This window comes from Uloborus diversus, chromosome 3, assembly GCF_026930045.1.
Source record: "Uloborus diversus isolate 005 chromosome 3, Udiv.v.3.1, whole genome shotgun sequence".
NCBI classification, from domain to species: Eukaryota; Metazoa; Arthropoda; class Arachnida; order Araneae; family Uloboridae; genus Uloborus; species Uloborus diversus.
In genome coordinates, this window is record NC_072733.1 from 210,511,510 (window position 1) to 210,534,221 (window position 22,712).

A 22,712-nucleotide genomic window follows, 5' to 3' on the forward strand; every position below is an offset into this window, starting at 1 on the left:
TCTGCGTACGGGTTTTTTTGTTCAGTCATTCTTCATAGCTTTTACAGGATTTCCCACCTGGAGGGAGGGGGGTCACGGCACAGACTGCGCAATTGAACTTTTTCTTTCTTTCTTTTTTTTGGGGGGGGGAGGGCTCTTGCTTTTTTGGGGGGAGGAGCTTCCACTCTACCAGTGATAAATAAATAAGGCACAACCCCTTAAGGTAGTGCGCATTTATTTGTATACTTGTCGAATTGGTTCACAGTATGATCACATCAGGCTGTTGTGTGGTCCATGTTTAGTTTCGTGGTGTAATAATACAGTTTAATCGTTTTCCTCAATTATTATTATTTTTATTTTTATGTTTAGAAAATGGTTTTGAATTTGCTATGGGAAGAGGGGAAGACTTATTTTATGGGAAGAGGGGTTTATTTATTTTTATCAACCTACTATTTTGCTTTCCATGAAAGATCTTTCATTTTAAATGATCATCTCTCTAATACTTAGTCAAAATTCCACCGTGGTTTTTAAATAAAAATAAGTAATAAATCAATATAAATACACTAACATATATGCCAAAGTGTCGCAAATGTGTCTCTCATACGTTTTGACAATTTCAATAAGACTAAGGGTCAAGTTTGAGATAATAATCACAAACGATCATTCATGAACTTACACACAAGGGCACACATAGTATATTTTTCTAAACAGAAAATTAGCTCGCTGAATATGCTTAGAATACAGTTGGCTCTCTGTTTAACGACTTTCAAGGAACCACAAAATTCGTCTTTAAGGGGTCTAAGGACCCTTAACCTTCAAAATTTTTGACTTTCTGGAAAAAATATATGTTATGCATATTTTAATTCTGAACAATTTGATACCTTATTTATTACCATACGCCAAAAACTTTTCAAGTTATTTTAAAAATGCGTAAACTTTCCCCATAGAGATTTATGTTAACAAAGATTTATGTAAATCTAAATTTGTTTAATTTTTTAAAAATTATTTATTAATTTTTGAAATTTTACAAGTCATAATAAAAAATTTCCAAAATTTTGGGCAAAAATATATATATTTTTTAATATTACCTTTCATTTTTAGTTAAAATTTAGGTTCAGATCATAAATATATACCAGACAAACATGTATAAAAAGTTTTATGGAAATATATAAGAAACTTTCTGAGATATCATGCGCGCAAAACGAGAAAACCGAAGAAACCGGTACCTGAGAAAAAGAGGCTTAAACAGCTGCTATTAACAAAAATCTCTATGGGGAAAGTTTACGCATTTTTACGATAACTTGAAAAGTTTTTGGTAAAAAATAAGGTATCAAAATTGTTCAGAATCAAATTATGCATAACACATATTTTTTCCAGAAAGTCGAAAATTTTGAAGTTTAAGGGTCCTTAGACCCCTTAAGTAGAGAGCGTCCTTAAATAGAATGCTTTTAACACTACAGTGGACCATCTGGACTGTGAAAAGCCGTCGTAAAATAGAGAAAGTCGTTTAAATAGAGCTTCGTTAAACAGAGAGCCAACTGTAGTGGAGCATCAACACGAAGAAAAAAAAAGTGCCAAACATTGTCTGAAACTCTTAATTGCCATACAGTTAAGTATGAAAAGACATCTTTTATTCTTGGTTCTTGTCCCAATGTGTCTCCATGCAGCACTAGTCTCCTAAACTGACCCATTCCATCATTTTCAAATGAAATAATTCGATCACTTGGAAATATGATTTACAACAAAAAGAGAAGTTCAGTTTAGAACAAGATGGAATGTTTAGAAGAAGATGGAATGATGCTGGAATAAAAATAATGGCCGTTCATTTTTAGCTGTGAGCCAGAATACTTATCCTACCAACAAAAAAAGATAACTCAATAAGAATAGACTTAATAACGAATAAATACCTTTGTGCTGACAATTCAAAAAATCAGTAATCCAACGTTATAAAGCACAAAAATTGAAAAATATTGCAGACACGTGTTTCGGTGTTACAAGGAACACCTTTTACAATGCAAAGAAGTGTGAGCTTCTGGATGAAAAGTCATCCGAGAAAAGCAACACGGTGGAACAGGAGATTGTATAAATATCAAAAAATAGAAATTAAACAAAACAAAAAAGATAAAATGACGCAATTCCCTATTTTTCTTCTGTGTGGACTCCTTTGTTAAAATTGGTTTAGTTTTTCTATTATTTTTATGTAAACGTCCGTACATTTCTTACTTTTATTTTTTTCATTTTTTGCTTTCTTATTTCTTTTTTGTGATTAACTAATTCCAATATGTTTATCCTTCACTTTGTTCTTAAATGCATTTCTCCATTTGATACATTGCTTTCATACATAGTTTTTTCCCGCTGGTAAATTTTATTGCTAATTTATTCAGAGTGGTTTCATTTTTGGACTTTTTGCATTGTTTATGGGTTTTTCTTGGAAAATTTATTACTTAACGGTTTTTTTCCTGATGGAATTATATAATACATTTTGCCTCCAGGTGTCATTTTTCTCTTTTGTTTTGTTTAATTTCAATTTTTTGATATTTATACTATCTCCCGTTCCACCCGTGTTGCTTTTCTCGGATGACTTTTTATCCAGAAGCTCACACTTCTTTGCATTGAAAAAGGTGTTCCTTGTAACACCGAAACACGTGTCTGCAATATTTTTCAATTTTTTTGCTTTATAACGTTGGATTACTGATTTTTTGAAGAACAGACTTGTTCAAGACACTAAACATTATTTCCAAAAATTACTATGCGTAATGCCTAGATGGGTTTTATGCAGTTTTTATTTTGGTCAGTCGTTTTGGTTGGTTGGTTGGATTGAGGTTTTGGCGCAAGAGTCTTAATAGGCTGTAGTGCGCCAACAGTCGTTTTAAAATTATAGCCTTTGTCTCAATGTGCTGTCTTCTCCCTTAAAAATTCAAGAAATAACGAACTAAAATTTGATAGCAAGTTGCAGATGTGGATGAATATGAATGCAAGCAAATAGGGGGAAGTACACGTGAGCATCGGGCGCATGTGATTAAAGTATGTTTTACCAAGACAACGTCAAGCAAAAAATCTTGAAATTTTCTCGAGTAATGTCAGAATTAGTCCTAATTCTTGGCCAAACGTTTTGAGTAAGGAGCCAGTTTATGTTTCTGTGGTAACAGCTTCTTTGTTTTAGGAGTTGCTGATGTAATTTATCACTCTCTTCTTCATGTAATAATATCTTTTAAACCATAGACTAATAATAAGAATAGACCGAGCTATGGCAACCCTTTTGCTGCTCATAAACTAAACCATGTGACTGGTGGATATCCTAGCAACAGCGGGCGTTGATCGTAGCAGACGATCAACTCCCGCGAGAAATAAAATAAATAGAATTGATGGAACACGGAAGAATAATCTTTTATGGAGTCCGATTTGCAAATTTGTTATTCTAAGTTGTAAATATTTTGTTAATATAGTGAGTTTTTCGTTTAGATAGTACGGTAAATTTTCTTTAGTCAATTTCAATAACTCTCTAGGCAATTAAAGATGCAAGCGCCCAAAAAGAATCGGCAAACGGTAAGATTTTTACCTACATTTTCAATTTAAGATACCGATTAGTACATTTTTGCGTTAACGCAAAACGTTTACGCCATTATGTTCACGCCAACGCTGACGTAGCATTTCAAAATGAAATAAAAGTTACTAAAAACTGTGATCAAAAACTAATTACTAATGTCAAAATAATGCATAGCTAAAAGAAAAACAGTTCAATCTCTGCACCTGGAAAAAAAAATTATAATGAAAACACATTACGTCTTAAAATACATGTCGAGTGCCAAACTATAGATAATGTTGCCATCTAGCAACCATGCTGCCAAAGTTTTCGCCAAGCCTTCCACCAGTCACATGATGTATCCATGAACCAATTTTTTCATCAGCATGTCTGGGAAAGCTCGGTCTACTCTTATTATTAGTCTATGTTTTAAACTAATTAATAAGCTAAACTTAATTATTTCAAACCTTTATATGAACATTCAAGTAAATTTAACCCATTGTTCAATTTTTTAAATTAAATTAAGAATTCTTTGTTTTTGAAAATTAGTTCTAAATGACGGGCACTAGTGAACACAATATGCAGGGGCACATGTAAACAGTTTCCATATAGGGGAGACTGGGGATGTTTGACTAACTTTTGACTTAAGCTTGTATATCTCTGATGTTTAACTTAATATGACAAAAACAACATTTGCTGCAGATAGAAGAACTATTCAGGACCTAAAACACTATAATATGACCTATATATTCATCACTATAATACTTATTTAGCCGATTTTATAAACCCCTGACACTTAGTCAACCTACCCCATGTCCGGGGGGGGGGGGGTAGTTGACCATATACGCATGGGGTAGGTTGACCTAGGCAGTAATTAGTGTAAATAAAGAGGATTACTATAAAATAAAACACCAAAGTTTACTAAATGATTGAAACTTTCTGTTTAATATAAACAAACTTAAATTTGAGATCCATTCCTCTGTTCACAAAGAACTTTGATAAATGTAACAATTTTTAATTCTCTTATTTTAAATATTAAAAACAAAACTTAAAAATAACAATAAGTAAAGATTAATTCTTTGTATACTTTCTGTTCCAACCTTAATTGTAACTTGAATTATTGTAATAAATCGCTAATCAATTAGTCTATCTACCATCATCATTAGTCTATCTAAACCGAACAAAATTTGTCAACCACCCCCTGACGCCATTTTGAATTTTACCTGCTCATCATATGCAAACTCTGGCACTAACATAGAAGCAATACTGTGTTATATATAATAGAACAATTATATTTTAATTTGGCATAAGAACAACATTGTTTCTAACAGATTAATAGGCACAATAACAAAAAAAGTACGAACGAAAAAAATTACTTACGGGTCATTCCATAGAAATGTCAACCTCAACCTCAGAAATTTTTTCCCCACAAAGCCTTAATTGTGACCTATCATTTCATTCAGCATACTTTCTAGTACATAAATCCAGTAACAGTGCAAAAATTTCATTCGGTGTTTTTCTTCTGGCTCTAAACGGTGCGAGGTTGTAGAAAAGGATTAGCATGTGGAAAAAAGTATTTTAATTAGTTTGGTTATTTCACTGAAAATATTGGCGTTACGTTAGTCACGAAAATGTACTATTTTCTGCTTAAAAACTAAACCAGATGATTAAACCAAACAGCACATTTTATTTTCTTACATCTGTATCATATCTACTTAAAAAGTGCAAAATATTTATTTATTATTAGTAGGTATAAAATAATTAGTGTGGCTAACGTAACATTTGAGCTGTGACTAACGTAACAGTTTGCATGTGACTAACGTAACATTTTAAAAATGACTGCTAATATTTAAAACTTATTTAATTTAATGTACATTTTCATGAACAATTTTGAATATATGTAGGCATTCTATATTGATTAAAAATATAACGGGTGAGAAATACCAGTAATATTACATTGTAGACCTTCTGTTTACTTAGAAAAATACTTTTTTTAAAGGTCTTTAAAAAGATACTTCCAATTTAAAGAATTATTACAAAAGAAAAAAGGCGAGTAAAGCAAAATGAGTACTCTGCTGAATGTGCATTCAAAACAAGAATCCAAGCTTAAGAATTAAGATAATAGAAATACAGTCTTAACAAAGGAGAACGTCTCTATTTTTTAGAAAATACATCTCCACCTATTATTAAAATGAAGTAATGGCTGCTCATATATTTCATAAAATGCAAGAATGATCAATTAGAAATTCAAACATTTGCGGTGATATCTGGAATTAAAACGCATTCTGCAAAAACGTTCGAATATTTTTTTTTTCAATATTACATTTTAATTCAAAAGGATGCACAACACTATTCGTTCGATGAATCAGTAAATCTTAAAAAATAATATGCCAATGAAAAGTACTACGGAGTTTATGACGATAACTAGTGTATCGGCAGAATACTAGAATTCGGTGAAATTATCAACTTGCATAAAAATAATTTTTTAAAAGAGAGATATTTAGGATTTAATTAGCCCAAAATGATGTTATTCAGTTTGTAAAAGCAGTTTTTTTTTTTCATTTTTTTTCGCACATTCGAATTGGGTTAATTGAACTGAATCCTTCCATTCAATTTCTCACACTAATATAGAAAAAAAGTAAAGAAAGAACCATAATGCAACATAAAGAAGGTTCGTAAAAAGTGTAAAAGTAATATAAGAGCAAGACATTTATTTCAAAAAGTTATTTAATATGCATTCATTGCTTGTTATTCGATGGTTACGTTAGACACGTTACGTTAGTCACACACAGTTTTTCGTAAAAGTACCATTAATGGCCAAAAAAGATTTATCTGTAATAAATCTGTAGTACATTTTTAAAAATAGATTGTTTACCTCTTACAAATATATCGGCCAATTTTAAATGCCTGCGTAAGTTTCAGAACAATTTGCCTCGTAACATAAGCATTGTTTCTCAGGGTTGCAAAAATGTTACGTTAGTCACGATGGCTTTTTTGGTGAAAAAACACCTGCCAGCGCTTATTTTGCTTCCAATTCTTGGTAGAATAGAAAAATAGTCACCTTTTACATTTTAAATCTGCATATTAAACCAAAACACACATTTTTTTCTTACTCCCGGTGTAAGTAAGAAAGAGTTTGAAAATCAGCTGCGAATGTTACGTTAGTCACTATGGAATGACCCTTACCGAGACCAAAAACGCAACATGTGATCTCACTTCCGAACGTCTCGCGCCTGCCGCGGTTCACTTCGCACAAGTTCGCGGCTCGCAGGGAGGCATCGACGCTCGTGATTAGTTGATGAAAATCACGCAATGTGGTTACGAGTTAGTGTTGCTTAGTCTACCTGCCCCTATAGCCAACCATCCCCGGTCTCCCTTAATCTCCGTGATAAAATATGAGTGTAGCGTTATTAGAAGTGTTAAAAGAAGGTGTAAACATTTATAATTATTATTTTCATACAATGAGCTTGTAAATTTAGTGTTCATTATTGTTACACTATTATTAATTAAATATTTATTTATTTTAGTATTTTTCATTTTTAAATTCTTTTGTTGCTAGATATATGGTCAACAATTTTTTGTTACACAATATTTACAGGGGAAAAAAAGACAAAATATTTTCTTTCAACTAAAACTCAAGTTTAAAATAATTTTTAAATTCATCATCGTATTCTGTTAGAAGCTTAAACGCAGTATATAACAAGAATGAACTTTTCATAATAAAATATTCTTTGTATTGTTTAGTCTCAAGGGTTTTTTTTTTCTTGTCGATCCAGTGATTAGAACATGCTATGAAAGTTTAAAATTTGACAGTTAGCAGAGTTATATAATTCGGAAAAAAAAAAAAATTTCCTATTAAACATTTACTGTACAATTTAATCAGAATCAGTACAGGCTAAAAACCGTTCAATGTAATTGATATATATATATATATATATATATATATATATATATATATATATATATATATATATATATATATATATATATATATATATATATATATATATATACATTTTATATTAAAGAGGTTTTCGTTGAAATGTGATGTTTCAATCGCATATTCAATTCTGCGTATTTCAATCGTGTTCATATGTGCCCCAGGCTTGTTAACATGCGCTCCCTACAGGGGCACATGTGAACAATTGAAGACATTTTTTAAAAGGTCCATAAAAAAAATATTTTTTTAAAAATCTGAAAAAAAAAATTCCTGGGCACAAAGAAAAGACTATTCAATAATGGAGACACTTTTAATCCGAAAAATTAATAATTTTTTTGAGAAACTAAGAAATGAAAAAAAAAATGTTCACATGTGCCCCCTTTCCCCCCAGATGTATTTTTTAAACTCAAGCCCATTTTAGTACAATGCCAAAAAAAAAAAATGATAGCGTTTTGAAGAATTTTACTCGAAGTAGCCTAAAACACCGGAAGGATTACCCAAAAACGAATATCCTCAAGATATTTAAATAATTACGTTGACCACGTTTGGTTCAAACTATGTAGTTGGAGCAAAGATAAAGTGATAATAAAACAGAAATGGAGAAAACGTTGCTCGTAAAAGCCAAGAGTAGGACGTAAAAAACCTATTGGCACTTCAAATTAATAGATCAAAAATTAAAAAAAAAGAATTCTTCATTAAATTTATGAACTCATATCTTTAATTAAAATGTGAGACAAAAATTATTTGACCGAATTTAAAGAAATATAAATATTCTGCGAGCATAAATAAGCTCCAAATTTGATGCTAACAAAGCAATTTAAAAAAAAAAAAAACTTTATGTACTTACAATGTGAAATTCATAAATTGTTTTTCCTTTACGGCAACTCTTAATGTTCTCTTGTGAAATGCTTATAGAGATAATTCAAAATCCCAAGGGTTTATGAGGTTTTAAACGAAGATTCATCGTATCCTTTAAACCGCATTAAAGTACCGTATTACCCCGCATTATTCGGCAGGCCACAAAATTCGGGGGTTACCAGATTTTCAATAACACTGGCCTGGTCCTTTCCGGCATGCCGGAAAAATCGAGGTTAAGAAAAATAACATTACCATAAAAAATATATGTTCAGCTTAAAAATGAATATAAGTTCCATACATATCTTATTAGTATTAATAAACAATTTAATTTTGCAAAAATACTTACTAACAATGTTATTTGTTATTTTAACTAGAAAAATATTATTTAATAACGAATAATTTTATAAAAAAAATGAATTAAAACTGAGTAAGCAAACATTTTAAGCAGTAAGTTACCGCCCCGAAACCGGTGCTAAAGAATTGGCCATAGCTATTCAATAAATAAAAATTAAATTTACCTCTTTAAAAGGAACTTAAAATAATTTATTAAAAAAATTATTAACAAATCGCAGTAACGATTATTGCTTCTGAATTGATTACTTTATTAGCATGTAATTAAATCCATTAATAACGACCTACCACAAATAACAAGCACATATTATATGAAATACACATTTTTACTTCCTTTTACAAAAAAGGAAGTATTGTATTCGCGAAAAAAAATTCCCTCAAAAATCGGCCTTAAATTCTATTTTGCTCACCCCCGAATAAATGTTGGGTTTTTATTTCGACTCAACCACACGTGGATATATGCCTAGGAACGTACAGATACCCGAAATATCCATTTTGACGATCCCCGAGTTAATTACAACGAGTTTTCTCGTGACGTCTGTATGTACGTATGTGTGTATGTATCTCGCATAACTCAAAAACGGTATGTCCTAGAAAGTTTAAATTTGGTACGTGGACTCCTAGTGGGGTCTAGTTGTGCACCTTCCCTTTTAGTTGCATTCGGATGTTCCTAAGGGGGTCTTTTGCCCCTTTTTGGGGGGAAATCATAGTTAATTTCGATGTAAACTCAAGTGGTGTTATAATTTGGCGGACACTTGGCGATATATCGCCGGTCTTTTGGTCGCCAAATTTTGTCGCCAACTTGGCGACAAATTTTGCGACTTTTTTTTTTAAAATTTGGTTTCGATTTGGCTACTGTTGATGACATTTAGAGAGTAAACTATTGAATCAAATTAAAAATGCCAATAATGGGGAAATGACATTAAATTGGAGTAAAAGGAAGTCATGTGATGCACACATCAGCATGTTTTCAAAAGTTTTTTTTTTTTTTTAGATACGCAACGAGACGGATTGCTTGTTTCAATTGAGAAGTATAATTTCGCTGCCACCATTAGGTACAATGTGAAGTTCAATTGTTCGATTTTGTTTTTTTGGTTGGAAATTTTTTCCACGTTTGGAGCATTTTTAATTGGCAGATTTCGGCACCTATTTGGCGCTGGCGCCGTCGTGCCGCTCACGACCCTGCACATAGGGACGGCGCACAGTGGTTCAAGAGCGGAAAAAATAGCTATTTTTAGGTTTTAAGATAAAAAATATTTCATGCCGTAATTACTTAGCTCTTGAGTTGTAGTAACTTACTCCATAAGAGTTTTTGAAAAAAAAATTCCTTCTTCACAAAAATAAGGCAAGATTGTTGAACAATTATGTTTTTACTTTTTTCGGACGTACACCTTATACTTCAGTTTTAATTCATTCGTTCAATAAGGAGGACTAAAATTTAATAGAAGTCATTTCTGATTGGTTTTTCACACTTATAGGATGCATATTACATCTTAGTTAAAAATTAAAAACTGATGAAAATTGAAAACTACCTGAAATAAAAAAACATCATTTTCTAAAAAATATAATGAAAAATATTGTGGAATATACTTTTATCGGCGGCTTCCGGTGGGCTAAAATTTACATATATCAATAGTTGAATCCTTCCTGTAAATAAACAACAACATTTTAGCTGCGACCACCTGCGACTGCAGTCGTGGCAGATGTTTTGTTTGATTTTCGCTATTTACAAACACCAATATAGTAAGCTAGAAAATAACCCGTAACCTTATGACGGGGCTAAATTGCTTTTTTATCAAAGAAGTTGGTCATTAAATTTGACATGCTCCAGACTAAGTATGTCACAGTTTCACTACTTTGCAGGAGAGCCTAAAAACGTTTGCTTACTGTTTCCGAAAGTTGGGGCTCTTGAAACATTCATCAATAAATATAGAGGATTTTTTAAAACAGATTTACGTGTTGTTATAGCTTAATGCGGAGCATTATTCTACACGCAATGCAGTAGTAACCTGAAAATAACAATTTTCGGACTCGTTTCGTACGGCTTTAAAGAAGATACATATGAGAAAGAAATTTTTAAACCTCATACAGAATTCTGTATAAAAAGTTAAATAACTATTCTGTTCATAATACAATGAAACTAGAAAATCAAACGTTTGAAATTTCTGATTTCCTTTCCGAGTTCATTTTAGTATGAAGCTGTTATCAATTTGTCAACATTGCCAGAAAATATTGTTCCAGGGTATCAATTCCAATAAATAAACCTTGCGTGTTGCATACAACTGATTTAATTTATATTTTTCGCTAAAAACAAAAATGAATTTGAACTATAGAGAAACCCCGATTTCACGTTTCTCAGTGGCGTAAATCAAACACAAAATACATAAAATATGAGAAAACGTCGGTTCAAATTAAAAAACACCCATAAAATATGGGAAAACGTAAAGTATGAGAAATGTGTAGAAAGCAAAAATCAGATTAAAAAGGAAACAAAAATAATAATAAAGGCTGCTACGATGACGCTTATAAAATGTGAAAATGCGATATTTTACGAAAAGAACATTATTGTATATACCAATTTAGATCATTCTAACACATTAAGTTACGAATCCGTGCGTTCAGGTTTAAAATAGTCAGTAATACTGAGTCATTGAATTCATCCAGGATTGAAATACTTTGCTAAGTTTTTTTCTGTTTTTTTTTTTTTTTTTTTTTTGAAAAAGAAAATGGTCTGTCACTATTAGTAAGCTCTTGAATGCAGTATTGAAAGAAGAGACGAGTTGTGTTTCCTCTTCTTGTTCATCCTCATTGGCGGCCGAAGGGTCCACAAGGTCGGCTACGGATGGAGCAGTAGCATTTCTGTTTTCATGGATTAACTTTCAACAAAGTGGATTATGTTTAAAATGCACAGAAGGAAACACGTTGCTTAATTTTAAAACATTTTTTCTCTTTTTTTAACTGCCAAGGGAAAACGTAAAATACGGGAAATTCATAGATAATAAACTTGTCATCCGGGTTAAATTAATATTATTAGTACACGGAAAAACTGGGACCTGATGATAAAAATCGTAAAACGCGGGGAAAACGTTGATTCGGGGGACTTAAAATCGGGGTTTCGCCGTGAATACGATCAGCCAACAGAAAGATAAATATTATCATACGACAATTTTAACAATTTCCCATAGCATTTTTTGAGAGTATTCAAAGTTATTGAATTTTTTCCGCTTTTTTGTCGTTTTGAACCACTGTGCGGCGTGGCCCCGCTTCTTGGAACTTTCTAGATACGAGTTCAACTTTACCTCTGAGTTAAAAATAAGTGCGTATCGTGTATGAATACAAAGGCAAATTGAGTACTCAATTGAGAACTACCTTTAAGGCAGATACTTTGTTTCTGCTCTATAGACCAGGAGTTTCTTAAACTGGCTGTCGTAAGAAGAGGCGAGGAGTGCAGCGAAGTGTCCATGTTATCAGTATACTGCCGTGCACTGTTAAAAATTTTCCGGAAAATTTACGGTAATTGTTACTGGCATCAATGTTGCCAGTAACTATTACCGTAAAAATCAAATGTTACTGTAAAATTTTACGGTTTCCTCGGTAGGCCACAGCAACCAGTTGGCGCTGGGATTGCTTATTTCTCCGGTATAAATTACCGTAAAAATCAGCGATGCGTCGGCGATGCAATTTTACAGTAACAATTACCAGAAAATCTTCCTGAATTTTTAACAGTGTGGGCAGGATAACGGTAGTATCTGAAGAAATGAGTTTTCGAGACATTTGAAGAAATGTGTGTTGGATTCAATACGAACAATAGTGAAATGTTGGAATGAGAAATGTTTTTCACGCCACAATTGATAAGACAGTTTATGCGCCAAAACGTACCATTTATGTAAATAAACTTTGTACCAGTTCTTTAGCAAGAGCATTATACACAGGTTTTGCCAGTAATACTCTAAATAATATTACGCTGTTTAACATTTTTGAGATGTTCCACTATCGTCGCTGGTGCGCAATGATTGCAGTGTGTGTCCAGCAAACTTCGCTTTGTTGGATAAAGAAACTGCGCAAGTTTTGTTTTCCAAATGTTCGGTATGTGAACCTTTCGTAACACTGCAGTTACCAGGTCTAAAGTCTAATTTTTGTTTCACTCACTAACATTTCACGATCATTTGTAGCTTGTAGCAAAAAAGGTTGTGATCTTTTTGCGTAAATATTGTAAACCATGTGTCTCATGGGGCATAAACTCACGATCCTTGATACATCCCCATAAAAAAATTGTCTGTTATATAATAGGGGGGGGGGGGGGGGGGGGTACTCCATCTTACAGCGAGTGAAACAAGACCTAGACTTCAGACATGATATTTGCCGCATTACGAAAGGTACGTATATTGAAAATTACCCAGTTTATATCCCTTTCGACTAGCTATCGATTAAATCAAAGCCATTTTACTCATCATGCCTCGAAAACATGAATACCCCCCCCCCCCCAAACAGGCCTCATCTTTTACTGTGGTAAACAGGCATTATTTCAGGCAATAAAGAGCTGCTGACTACTTATGCAAGGATTAAGGCGGAAATAAAGGAGAAATCAACTTAAGAAAGGATTACCGATGATCGAAGAGCGGCGAAACGCACCCTCACCCATATTGTCTTATCAAACAGTAACAGAAATATAAAATCTTTCTACCCCAAGTATTCACCGCTTTTGTTAAGGTCTTTTAGCACTTTAAGCAGTTTATCTCGCATTCTGTGCGTAATCCGTAAGACGAAGCAGAAGTGCTTAATGAAAGCCCTGCTCTCTAAAATTTAGTCACTAAGGAGCCTCCTGTTTCTTTATGAATACAAATGGAGCACGTAAAGCAAACATCTTTATGACGTTTTTCCTTTTGAAGTGATAATGTAATAACGAAAAAAAATATACCTTCTTCATAACTTGTAGCAGTTGGATATTTTGATTTTGGAAAATCTTGACGCAACTTGGCGTTGTCCAATTTAAACAGGAGGAGAACTAGAATCATCATGTGGTTAAAGTGATCATTGTTAACTAAAGCACTTTTGTAATTTAGATTTATCAGGAAGATCAGTTCTGTAAGTGCTCATAGAATATTTAAAATAATCTTTCCGTACGGAAGAAAATATAAATGGTTCATTTGAAGCGTTTTAGTATCAAAGCCAGCTTAATCGATATTAAAAAATTTTACAGGAGAGACAAAAAACATTTCACGCTTTGCCCACTTATTTTTCCCAGGTTTTTTTTTTTTTTTTAATTTGAAAACATTCTGCTTGCGATTTTATTTTTGCTTCCTTTTTTCAAAGTTGCAGTATGGTCTAATTATTTGCAGAAAAAATGTAATTTGTGTTGAAGTAGTTTCGAACTAAATCGACCTTATTTTATTTCTATTTTTAATTTTCCATTAAAATTCCAATTTAATTCATTTGATATCTCGCCTTTGCGCCATGTACTAACCTGTAAAATTAAAAAAATTAGCCGATGAAGCAATTCATCTTATAACAATGTTGTTGATGTCACCCGTACGTTTTTATAGTGGCGATATGGTAAACGCCTGAATCTAGATGGTTTTGAAGTAAAATGGATTTTTACTTCACCGAGAGGGATTCGTTCCAAATTGCTTCTTGGCGTGATAGTACAGACAAAAAAATTATCAAATAATAATAATAATTCTAAAAAAAAACACATTTAAAGATTCATGGATTGATCTGGTTTTAATATACGAGTGCATTTCCCGTCATCCGCTCTCTAATAGCAGAATAGTGGTTGTCCATACGAAACCATTTCTTTTTTTGTATTGAAATTTAAGAGAAGAAGAAGTGTAACGCAAAAGCGTCACTGATATTTGTTTTTAGCTGGTTACAAAAAAATTTCAAATCCTAATATTTCCGAATTAATTGTTTTCTTAAGGGTTGCATACAATAAAGCTCGAGAAGACATATTTCTTGGCTAATTACAATCACCTATCGAGCAAGAAATTCATGATTGTGAAAAATAAATAAACTTTGGGATAGTGTTTGAATGGTCGATGAAAATGTTTGGAACTTGGACAATGAAAATCTGCTGGCTAAGCTCGTAAATATTTCAAGAATAAGCTCTAATTTTAAAACATAATAGGGACAATAAAGTTGCAAATATCAGCAAGAAAATGCAGACGCACGTTTGCTGTTATAAATCACCTTTTTCAATGCAAGAAAAATAAGCGTGCGGATAACAAAACTTCCTATCTGGGTCTCCTCGAAACCCCAAAACACGTGTCCGCAATGTCTTATTGCTATTTTTGTAAAACATTAACGTTGTTTCTATGACATTTCTAACTTTTCGCACTTTAGTAAACCTTTTTCACTCAATTTTACTGTCAGCTCGCTAGAAGCTAGTTAATTTTCAATAATTTACGGAGTTCAAAGTAATTTACAAGTAATTAACGGTAGTAAAAGCAACTTAATTAAGATAATGTTGCTAATTTTCCCCCATTTAACGAGCTATCAACTCTGTGTTTCTAAATATACATCTATAGAAACATTTAATTCCGTTTATCACCTTTCAAAGGTACAGAAACTGTAGTTAGAGTTGAATATCTTTCGGCATTTCTCCGCGGATATTGTTCTTGTGAGAAAATTTAATGCGTTTTTGAAATACAGTAAACTCCCGATTATCCGCGGATTAGGGAGGCACGGTAACCGTGGATAAGCGAAACCGCGGATAATCCAAATTATAGATAAAAAAAACCTGTGTATACAATAGCTAAAAATAGGAATAAAACTCATACATACATAAAAGTTATAGGAAAAACAATGACATTGATTCAAAAAAATATATGAAAAAACTAAAAACATGCAATAACATAATCGTTAGTCACCACCGTTGAAAAAAAAAATTTAAAAGCACCGCGGATAATCCGACCGCCGATAATCGGGAGTTTACTGTACGTTAACGTCGAAAAATATGTTCTGGAAGCAAAATAACCGCTTTGGCAGTTAAATTTTGAAATTCCAAGAAAGAGTTAAGTGACAAGTCTATCAATATACATTTTGAACGCATCACTTAGAATGTATAATGTCTTTCGAGATTATATGACTTTATAGAATATACAAGATACAAAGTATTCTCGATGGGAGAAAAAATATTTTGCGCTAGCTGTTTAATTTGCTTTTTTTGGAAGCGAATAAATTTGTTTTTACAATGTTATAATCGAAAACTCCGGGCAGACTGTTATTGGCTTATTGACTAACATTAGCTAGTTTAATATGAAACTAATTTGCATACTTATTAACAACACCAGATGGTACAAGCGTGTTGATCGAGAAGATTAAATATCCCTGCATTCGGGAAATGAACTGTTAGAGTCTAACGAGCAGTTTTAAAGTATAGACACAATAGGAGTTCAAGCCATGTAGCGATGGTTTTTCTTGAAAGAAGAATTTGAATAATTAAATTCCTTGAATTTGGGCAGCGCCACAAAGCATCATAGGCATATTGAAGTGAAAATAAGCAATTTGGGGGTAACTAAAAGTTAAAAGAAATTTATAAACAAATGCCCCCCCCCTCCCCCATTATGTCATGGGCGCCGCATATACTCCTAGTCCGCTAGAACTTAATAGAGAAATCTATCACCCAGGTTTCACGATACATACTTTTAAGAATAAAAACTGAGGCTACACTTTTTCACAACAGAGTAAAACTGCACGTTTTGCTTAGCAAGTTTCCGAAAATTGGGCCACCAGAGTTCTTTTTATTTACAGCAGTTTCCAGATTTCTCTAAAATCTTTCTTTGGTCCGTAATGTTAGTGTAAAGTAGAAAATTATTCTATAGTCTTCTGTTTTGTCTCCCATATGTTTTCTCAAAGCTATTCAAGTAATTCATGATTGAAATCAATTGCTCCCGGGGCATATGCGGCAATTTTTACCAACTCAGAGTTATTGCCAAAGCACGGATTTCAGCACTTAGTTTTTCACAAAAGTGTTAGCCAGAAGTATACGAGTCTACCTTACTGGAAATCAATAATCAATTAACTTAACTATCTCTCAATTACCTTAAGTTGTAAATGCTTTCCAAGATAACTGTTTAAAAGTTAGAATAAGATTTTACCCAAAAAAGCCCCTCACAGTGGCATACAAAGGGAGGGTCAAGGGGGTCATAAGCCCCTAAAATGTCGGCAATATTATCCGTCCTCATTGTGTTCAAACATTTTATGAATAATATGTAAACGATTTCGGTAATCTTTTCAAGCTTTAAAAAGTAAATATTTGAAGCACTACTTCTTTTCAATGCTTATAAAATTAATTAGTAAAGTTTATGCTATACCAAGTGGTGGGACGATTCCTGGACGATTTGGTGCTTGTGCTGGCAGTCAAGCAATTTCAGAAAAAAAAATTTATACCGAAAACTGTAGGTTCGTCCATGGGGCCATTCTTTAGCATGACCCCCCCCCCCCCTCAAAAATGGTAATCTGTATCCGCTTCTGGTCTCTCTTACATTTAAAAAAAAGGGAAAGAAAACTGCTCGTCAATATTAAAAAGTTAGTCGAAAGTGTATTAGAAAAGCAAATTATTTGACTGAATTACAACAAAAGTTATTCGTAATATTGAGTATTTATAATAATAATAAATAAGCAATTTAAATAAGAATAATATTTACATTACTCTTCAAAGACACCTTTTTAAAGCTTTCCATAAAAAATAATTTTCCCTTCTATTCTTTCGTAAGAAAAAAAAAATAAATAAATAAATAAAATTTAAAAGTAAAATTTACAATGAAAAAATATTTTTAAATTATTTGCATTGTAAATAAAGTCGTTTACAGCTCTCTTGAAATGAATGTCTTACGACATTTCTGAATTCTTGTAAAAATAAATCATTTTGAAGTAAAAACGTAAACGTAGAACTTGTTGCCTATTTTTGAGCGAGAAGCAAGAACTACTGGCTTTAATTTTATACATTAACCAACACTCGGGTATAAAGTATCACAATGAAGGGAATTCAAACGATATTTCATTTGAGAAAGCATACAGCAGAGCGAAAAATATTTCTTTCCAATTTCCCAGCATTTTCCTCGATTTTACACAATGCCAAAGAAAATAAGGTTAAAAAAGAAATAAAATATCGTTTTTGAGACATTAGGTTACATCTGAAAATTTTTACGATGATTCTCAAACATGGAGAAACGAAAATATATATGGTAGAGTCCATGTCAATTTAACAAGGGCTGTAACAGGATCGTCTCGGGTTTTTTTGAATTTAAAATATGTTAAAATTCATAAAAAAATTAAGAAATGTTTTTTTTTTTGCCCAGAAAAATTCCTGGACCGAGATACAGGCCGCCAAAATGGCGGTCCTCTCATGTTTTCTCACTTGGGATTTTCGTCAAAAGCTTTAAAGTACATTATCTCGGGAACGGTAGAACATATTTTGTTGCGATTTATTTTTTCAAAAGGATATTTTTTCTTGTTTAAAAACATATGCAACATTTTGAAATGTGTGTTTTAGTTTTTCTCCCACAGTCTTTTGAAAAAAAAAAAAAGTTTAAAATATTTTTTTTCATTTTTCTCAAATATGTCAATTTCAAAAATTTTCATTTTTTTTTACAGTTTATTAGTACCACTGATCACTATGTTCCCTGTAAAGAAGAGCTTCCACTTTTTCGTTTAACAGATTTTAGAGGCATTTGAAAGAATGAGGGTTTTTAAGGAACTCTTTACGTACTTGCAGACCTGAAAATTCAAAAAAACAATTCGCAACAAGTGGCCGGAAACACATTTAATTAAGCTATATAGGGAAATTTTCATTTTAAGTCTACTTTATCCAGGAGTTTTAATTTTTATGAAAACAAGAACGCGGTCTCCAACCGATTCGCTGCATTTTCCCACGCAACCTTTCAGCGTAGCACGCCGAAAGAATAGTTAAGCGCAATATGCCATCTTGTTCTAGCTAAATTCAGTATCCTGAATAAAATGGCAACTCAAAATGAAAGTTTCGCTATATGACTGAATTAAAAGTGTTTTCTGGCCACTTGCTGTGGGGAAAAAAATGTGAATTTTCATGTCTGCCTATACATAAAGGTTCATTAAAAACCCTCATTTTTTCAAATGCCTATAAAATATGATAAACGAAAAAGTGGAAGCTCTTCTTTTCAGGGAACGTAGTGCTCAGTGGTACTAATAAACTGTAAAAAAGTGAAAATTGTTAAAATTGGCATATTTGAGAAAAAAAAAAAAAATCAACTTTTTTTCTTCAAAAGACTGGAAAAAAAACTAAAGCACACATTTCAAAATGTTGCATATTTTTTTACACAAGAAAAATATATCCTTTCAAATAAAACAAACTGCAACAAAATATGTTCTACCGTCTCTGAGATAATGTACTTTAAAGACTTTGAAGAAAATCCCAAGTGAGAAAACATGACAGGACTGCATATTTGGCGGCCTGTATCTCGGCCCAATAATTTTTTCGGGAAAAGCATAAAAAAAAACGTGTTTCTTATTTTTTTATGAATTTTAACAAATGTTAAATTTAAAAAAATCCGATACCATCATGTTACAGCCCTTGTTGAATTGACATGGGATGCTACCATATATATATATATATATATATATATATATATATATATATATATATATATATATATATATATATATATATATATATATATATATATATATATTATATATATATACTCATTTTGCAAGTCGCTTAAAACGCGATTTTTTCCTTTTTTGATATAAAAAGCTTTATTTTTGGAATCACTCAACTGTAAGGTTTTAAAAACAGCAATTTTATCTAATGCGAATTTTGTGTGACATACTGAAAATGTGTGCAAATAAGGAAAGAAATAAAATTTTGCAGGATCGAAAGAAAGGCACTTACCAACTTTTCGTTCTCATCCTCCATCTCAAGCCGTGCTTTAATGCAATTTCGCGTGTCCATGAAAGCCTTTCGCTGAGCTCGTTCCATCAAGTTGTGTACAAAAAGACCAACTATGTTCACTCCCAAGAAAACCAAAAGATTTGCCGCTACCTGGAAAAAAAAGGAAAACATTTAACATTGATTAGAAAAACATTCACTGCTTCTGGTAAACTTTTTTCTCTCTCACTGGTGACAGTAATGGTGTATCTCACAGAAAAAAAGAGCAGTATTCGAAAAAATCAGAATTTTAAGCTATACTAATGCCATTTCATTTATACTCAATGCTACAATACATTAAAAAACGTTATTAAGCGTAATAATTACTGTGGTTTTTGCAGTCAAAATTATCAAGTAGGGGAATCAAATAGTTAAGATCGAAACGAAAATATTTATAATTTGTTTTGAAAATAACAGTTCATAGTAACAAGGTATTTTATAGTAAAATTTGGCATTGAAACATTATTATGGATTTTTGGCAGTAAATATGTATCTTCAAACTAACGGGGAAATCAAGGGTTTTTTCATTGGGCAAAGTGAGAAAAAAAATTGTTTCTTGTGAAATATTTTCGAATTGATTATTAAAAGTTTTTTAATCAAACGAATTAATGAACAAAAGAAAAAATAAAGAAACGAAAAACGAATATGTAAATGAATTAATATATGAGACAAAATAAATGAGTGAATAAATTAGTGCATAAATAAGAAAAAAAGGGGAAAGAATGAATGAATAAATAAAGGAACGTAAATAAAGTGATTAATGGTTGATCGCATAAGTGATTGTATTAATGAATGAATTAGATAAAAAAGACAAATTGTGGTAAACACATTTAAAATCAAAACATGTCTTGTATTAACTAAATGAGCAGTGCATTGGACATCCACTGATCTCAATTAATATTTAAAACGTTAATTACAAAAACTACATCATTTTATTGCAAGGACATTTTTTTTTTGTTAAACCATTAAACATTACAATATATGTATGAATTTTTTGAAATTACTTGCATTTTTATTTAACTTGATCTTCTGATCTTCAATTTTTTTTTTTTTTTTTTTTTTTTTGACTGAAATTAACTGTATAATACATTGCTCGACTACATTGGAAAAAGAAAATATTTTACCATTTAACTTTACCACACAATCCCCTTATAAGTGCAGTTTTCTAAAGCGGGTAACAATGCACCTAATAATAACGCTCAGGGCTTTATTTCTGGCAAAACAATGTGACAGCCCTTAAGACTTCTGCTTCTATTTTCATACGTAAACTGGCCTAGTTGTATCGTTCGTATGTAGCCTAGCACCAGCTATGTCAGCTAACTTTGTGTTAGTATTCTGGCAAGAGAGAGCATTATATCCACAGACCCAGGATCAATAATTACCAGGATTCTTTAAATGTGTAAGATGTGTGACTATTGTCGCTGTTGAGCGAATCGTTCTGCTCATAATGACAGTATCCCCTCGCCTGTCAGGACAGCAAAAAGGGGCGAAAATGCCATTTAACCGAGATCATTAAAAATAATGATTTATCTAATATTCAAGTAACTACGCGTACCCAAAATAAATGCAGTTTCTTCTTGCATTAAACATACTTTTTAAATAAAAACTACAAAAGAAAATGTACTTTGCCAATGCTTTTCTTAACGTTAAGAAATAAACTTTAAATCTTTGGGGTTTTTTTTTGGAAATTAGAATTTAAAGAATCAAGAATTAAAACTTCAGTGAACTCAGATGAATAGAAAACCGCCTTATTTTATTTATTGTCTAAAAAGAGAAGAAAGGTGCTTAGGAAACTTTTTTTAAGGGAAAAAAAAAAAGACTTTTCTTAAGCCGTATAAATTGTTTTCCTACTTAAGTGATATCAAATTTCTGCTTTTCAGGAGACAAAGGAGAAGCACGTTATATTTCAGTGCGCGTTATTACATTATGTCATGTAACAAAACGCGACGAGATTGCAAAAAGTGCTGGAAAATTTCACACAAAAGATCTTTTAAAAATAACTTTGAAAATTGAATGGTCAACAGCGAAAACTTGTCTAATCACAGCTTAATACCATACGTAGGACCATAGTTTTTTTTCTTTTTTGCACATTCATGTTCAAAATTATTATTATTAAGTATTGATGATGAAACCTAAGCTAAATTTTGCAAACGATAAATAAGAAAAGGCATCAGTGGAATAGCTCTTGCTTTTCATTAATTTATTTTCTTTTGTTGTTGCGCAGATGAAGCTTTCAAAAGCGAAGTTTGGTGTACTCGCAGGGGGGGGGGGGGGACTGGCCCACGGGTCGATGCACCTTCCCGCCTATACGCCCTCCAAGCTTTAACACCTTCATTTATTTATTTTTTAAATTTGTTTTATTTTTTAATTTCTGGACGCAACTTCCTTTTTTTCCGCTAACAAACCTGCGCGACTTCACTTCGCTTTTTTTATTCTTTCTTTTTAAATCCATAAACCTGTGTACTATCATTGTTTCTTTTTCTTTCTTTTTTTCTTCTTTTTCTTTCTTTTTTTTTTGTACATTAGTTCTCCCCTTTTGCACCTTCTTTTATTCTTTTATTTTTGCACCCTTTGCAGGCCCAAGGTTAGCTCCCTTTTGAGGGACCCAGTCCGACCCTGTGTACTCGAGAGTGACTCTCAGATACATGAACATTGACATGTATCACTATACTACAAAATGTTGTTCGTTTGTCGGTAAATGGTTTAATGTACATCAATCAGCAACTAACTGCCGTATTTTTGGATTTAAAAATGATTTTATGTACATCAGTGACTGTCAAATTACTATATTGTGTGTAAAATGTAAATTCATCAGTTTTAAACTAATGTATTCTCGGGGTTAAACACGCTTTTATGAGTATTTTGAGCATTTAATATTTTTGGTTCTCATTCTTTTGTTGGAATAGAGAAATAATGTAGTTCGCTATGGCAAAAAATATGATACGAAAATCGTTATTTCTGGACAGCAATGATGATGAACTTATCACAAACGAATATGCAAGTGATTGATTTATGTAATGAAGCTGTGATGCTGTTGACAGTGACACTACTCTATCAGGAAAGAAAAAATAACATTTCTCGTACATAATGATTCTGGAAGCAAAGATATTTCCATCAATAAACTCGTCATTGTGGCAACTGACGACAATTTCTCG

General features: G+C 32.1%; 1 protein-coding gene across 1 annotated transcript in view; it reads right to left on the reverse strand.

Annotated features, from left to right (window-relative positions):
- LOC129219156 (Ca(2+)/calmodulin-responsive adenylate cyclase-like) overlaps nt 1–19,560 on the reverse strand; it is a 171,250-nt gene extending 151,690 nt beyond the window's left edge. The window contains exon 1 of the mRNA XM_054853475.1: nt 19,522–19,560. Coding sequence (XP_054709450.1) covers nt 19,522–19,545 — 24 coding nt within the window. The 5' untranslated portion in view covers nt 19,546–19,560. The remainder of the gene's footprint in view (nt 1–19,521) is intronic.
- Nucleotides 19,561–22,712: the final 3,152 nt, after the last annotated feature.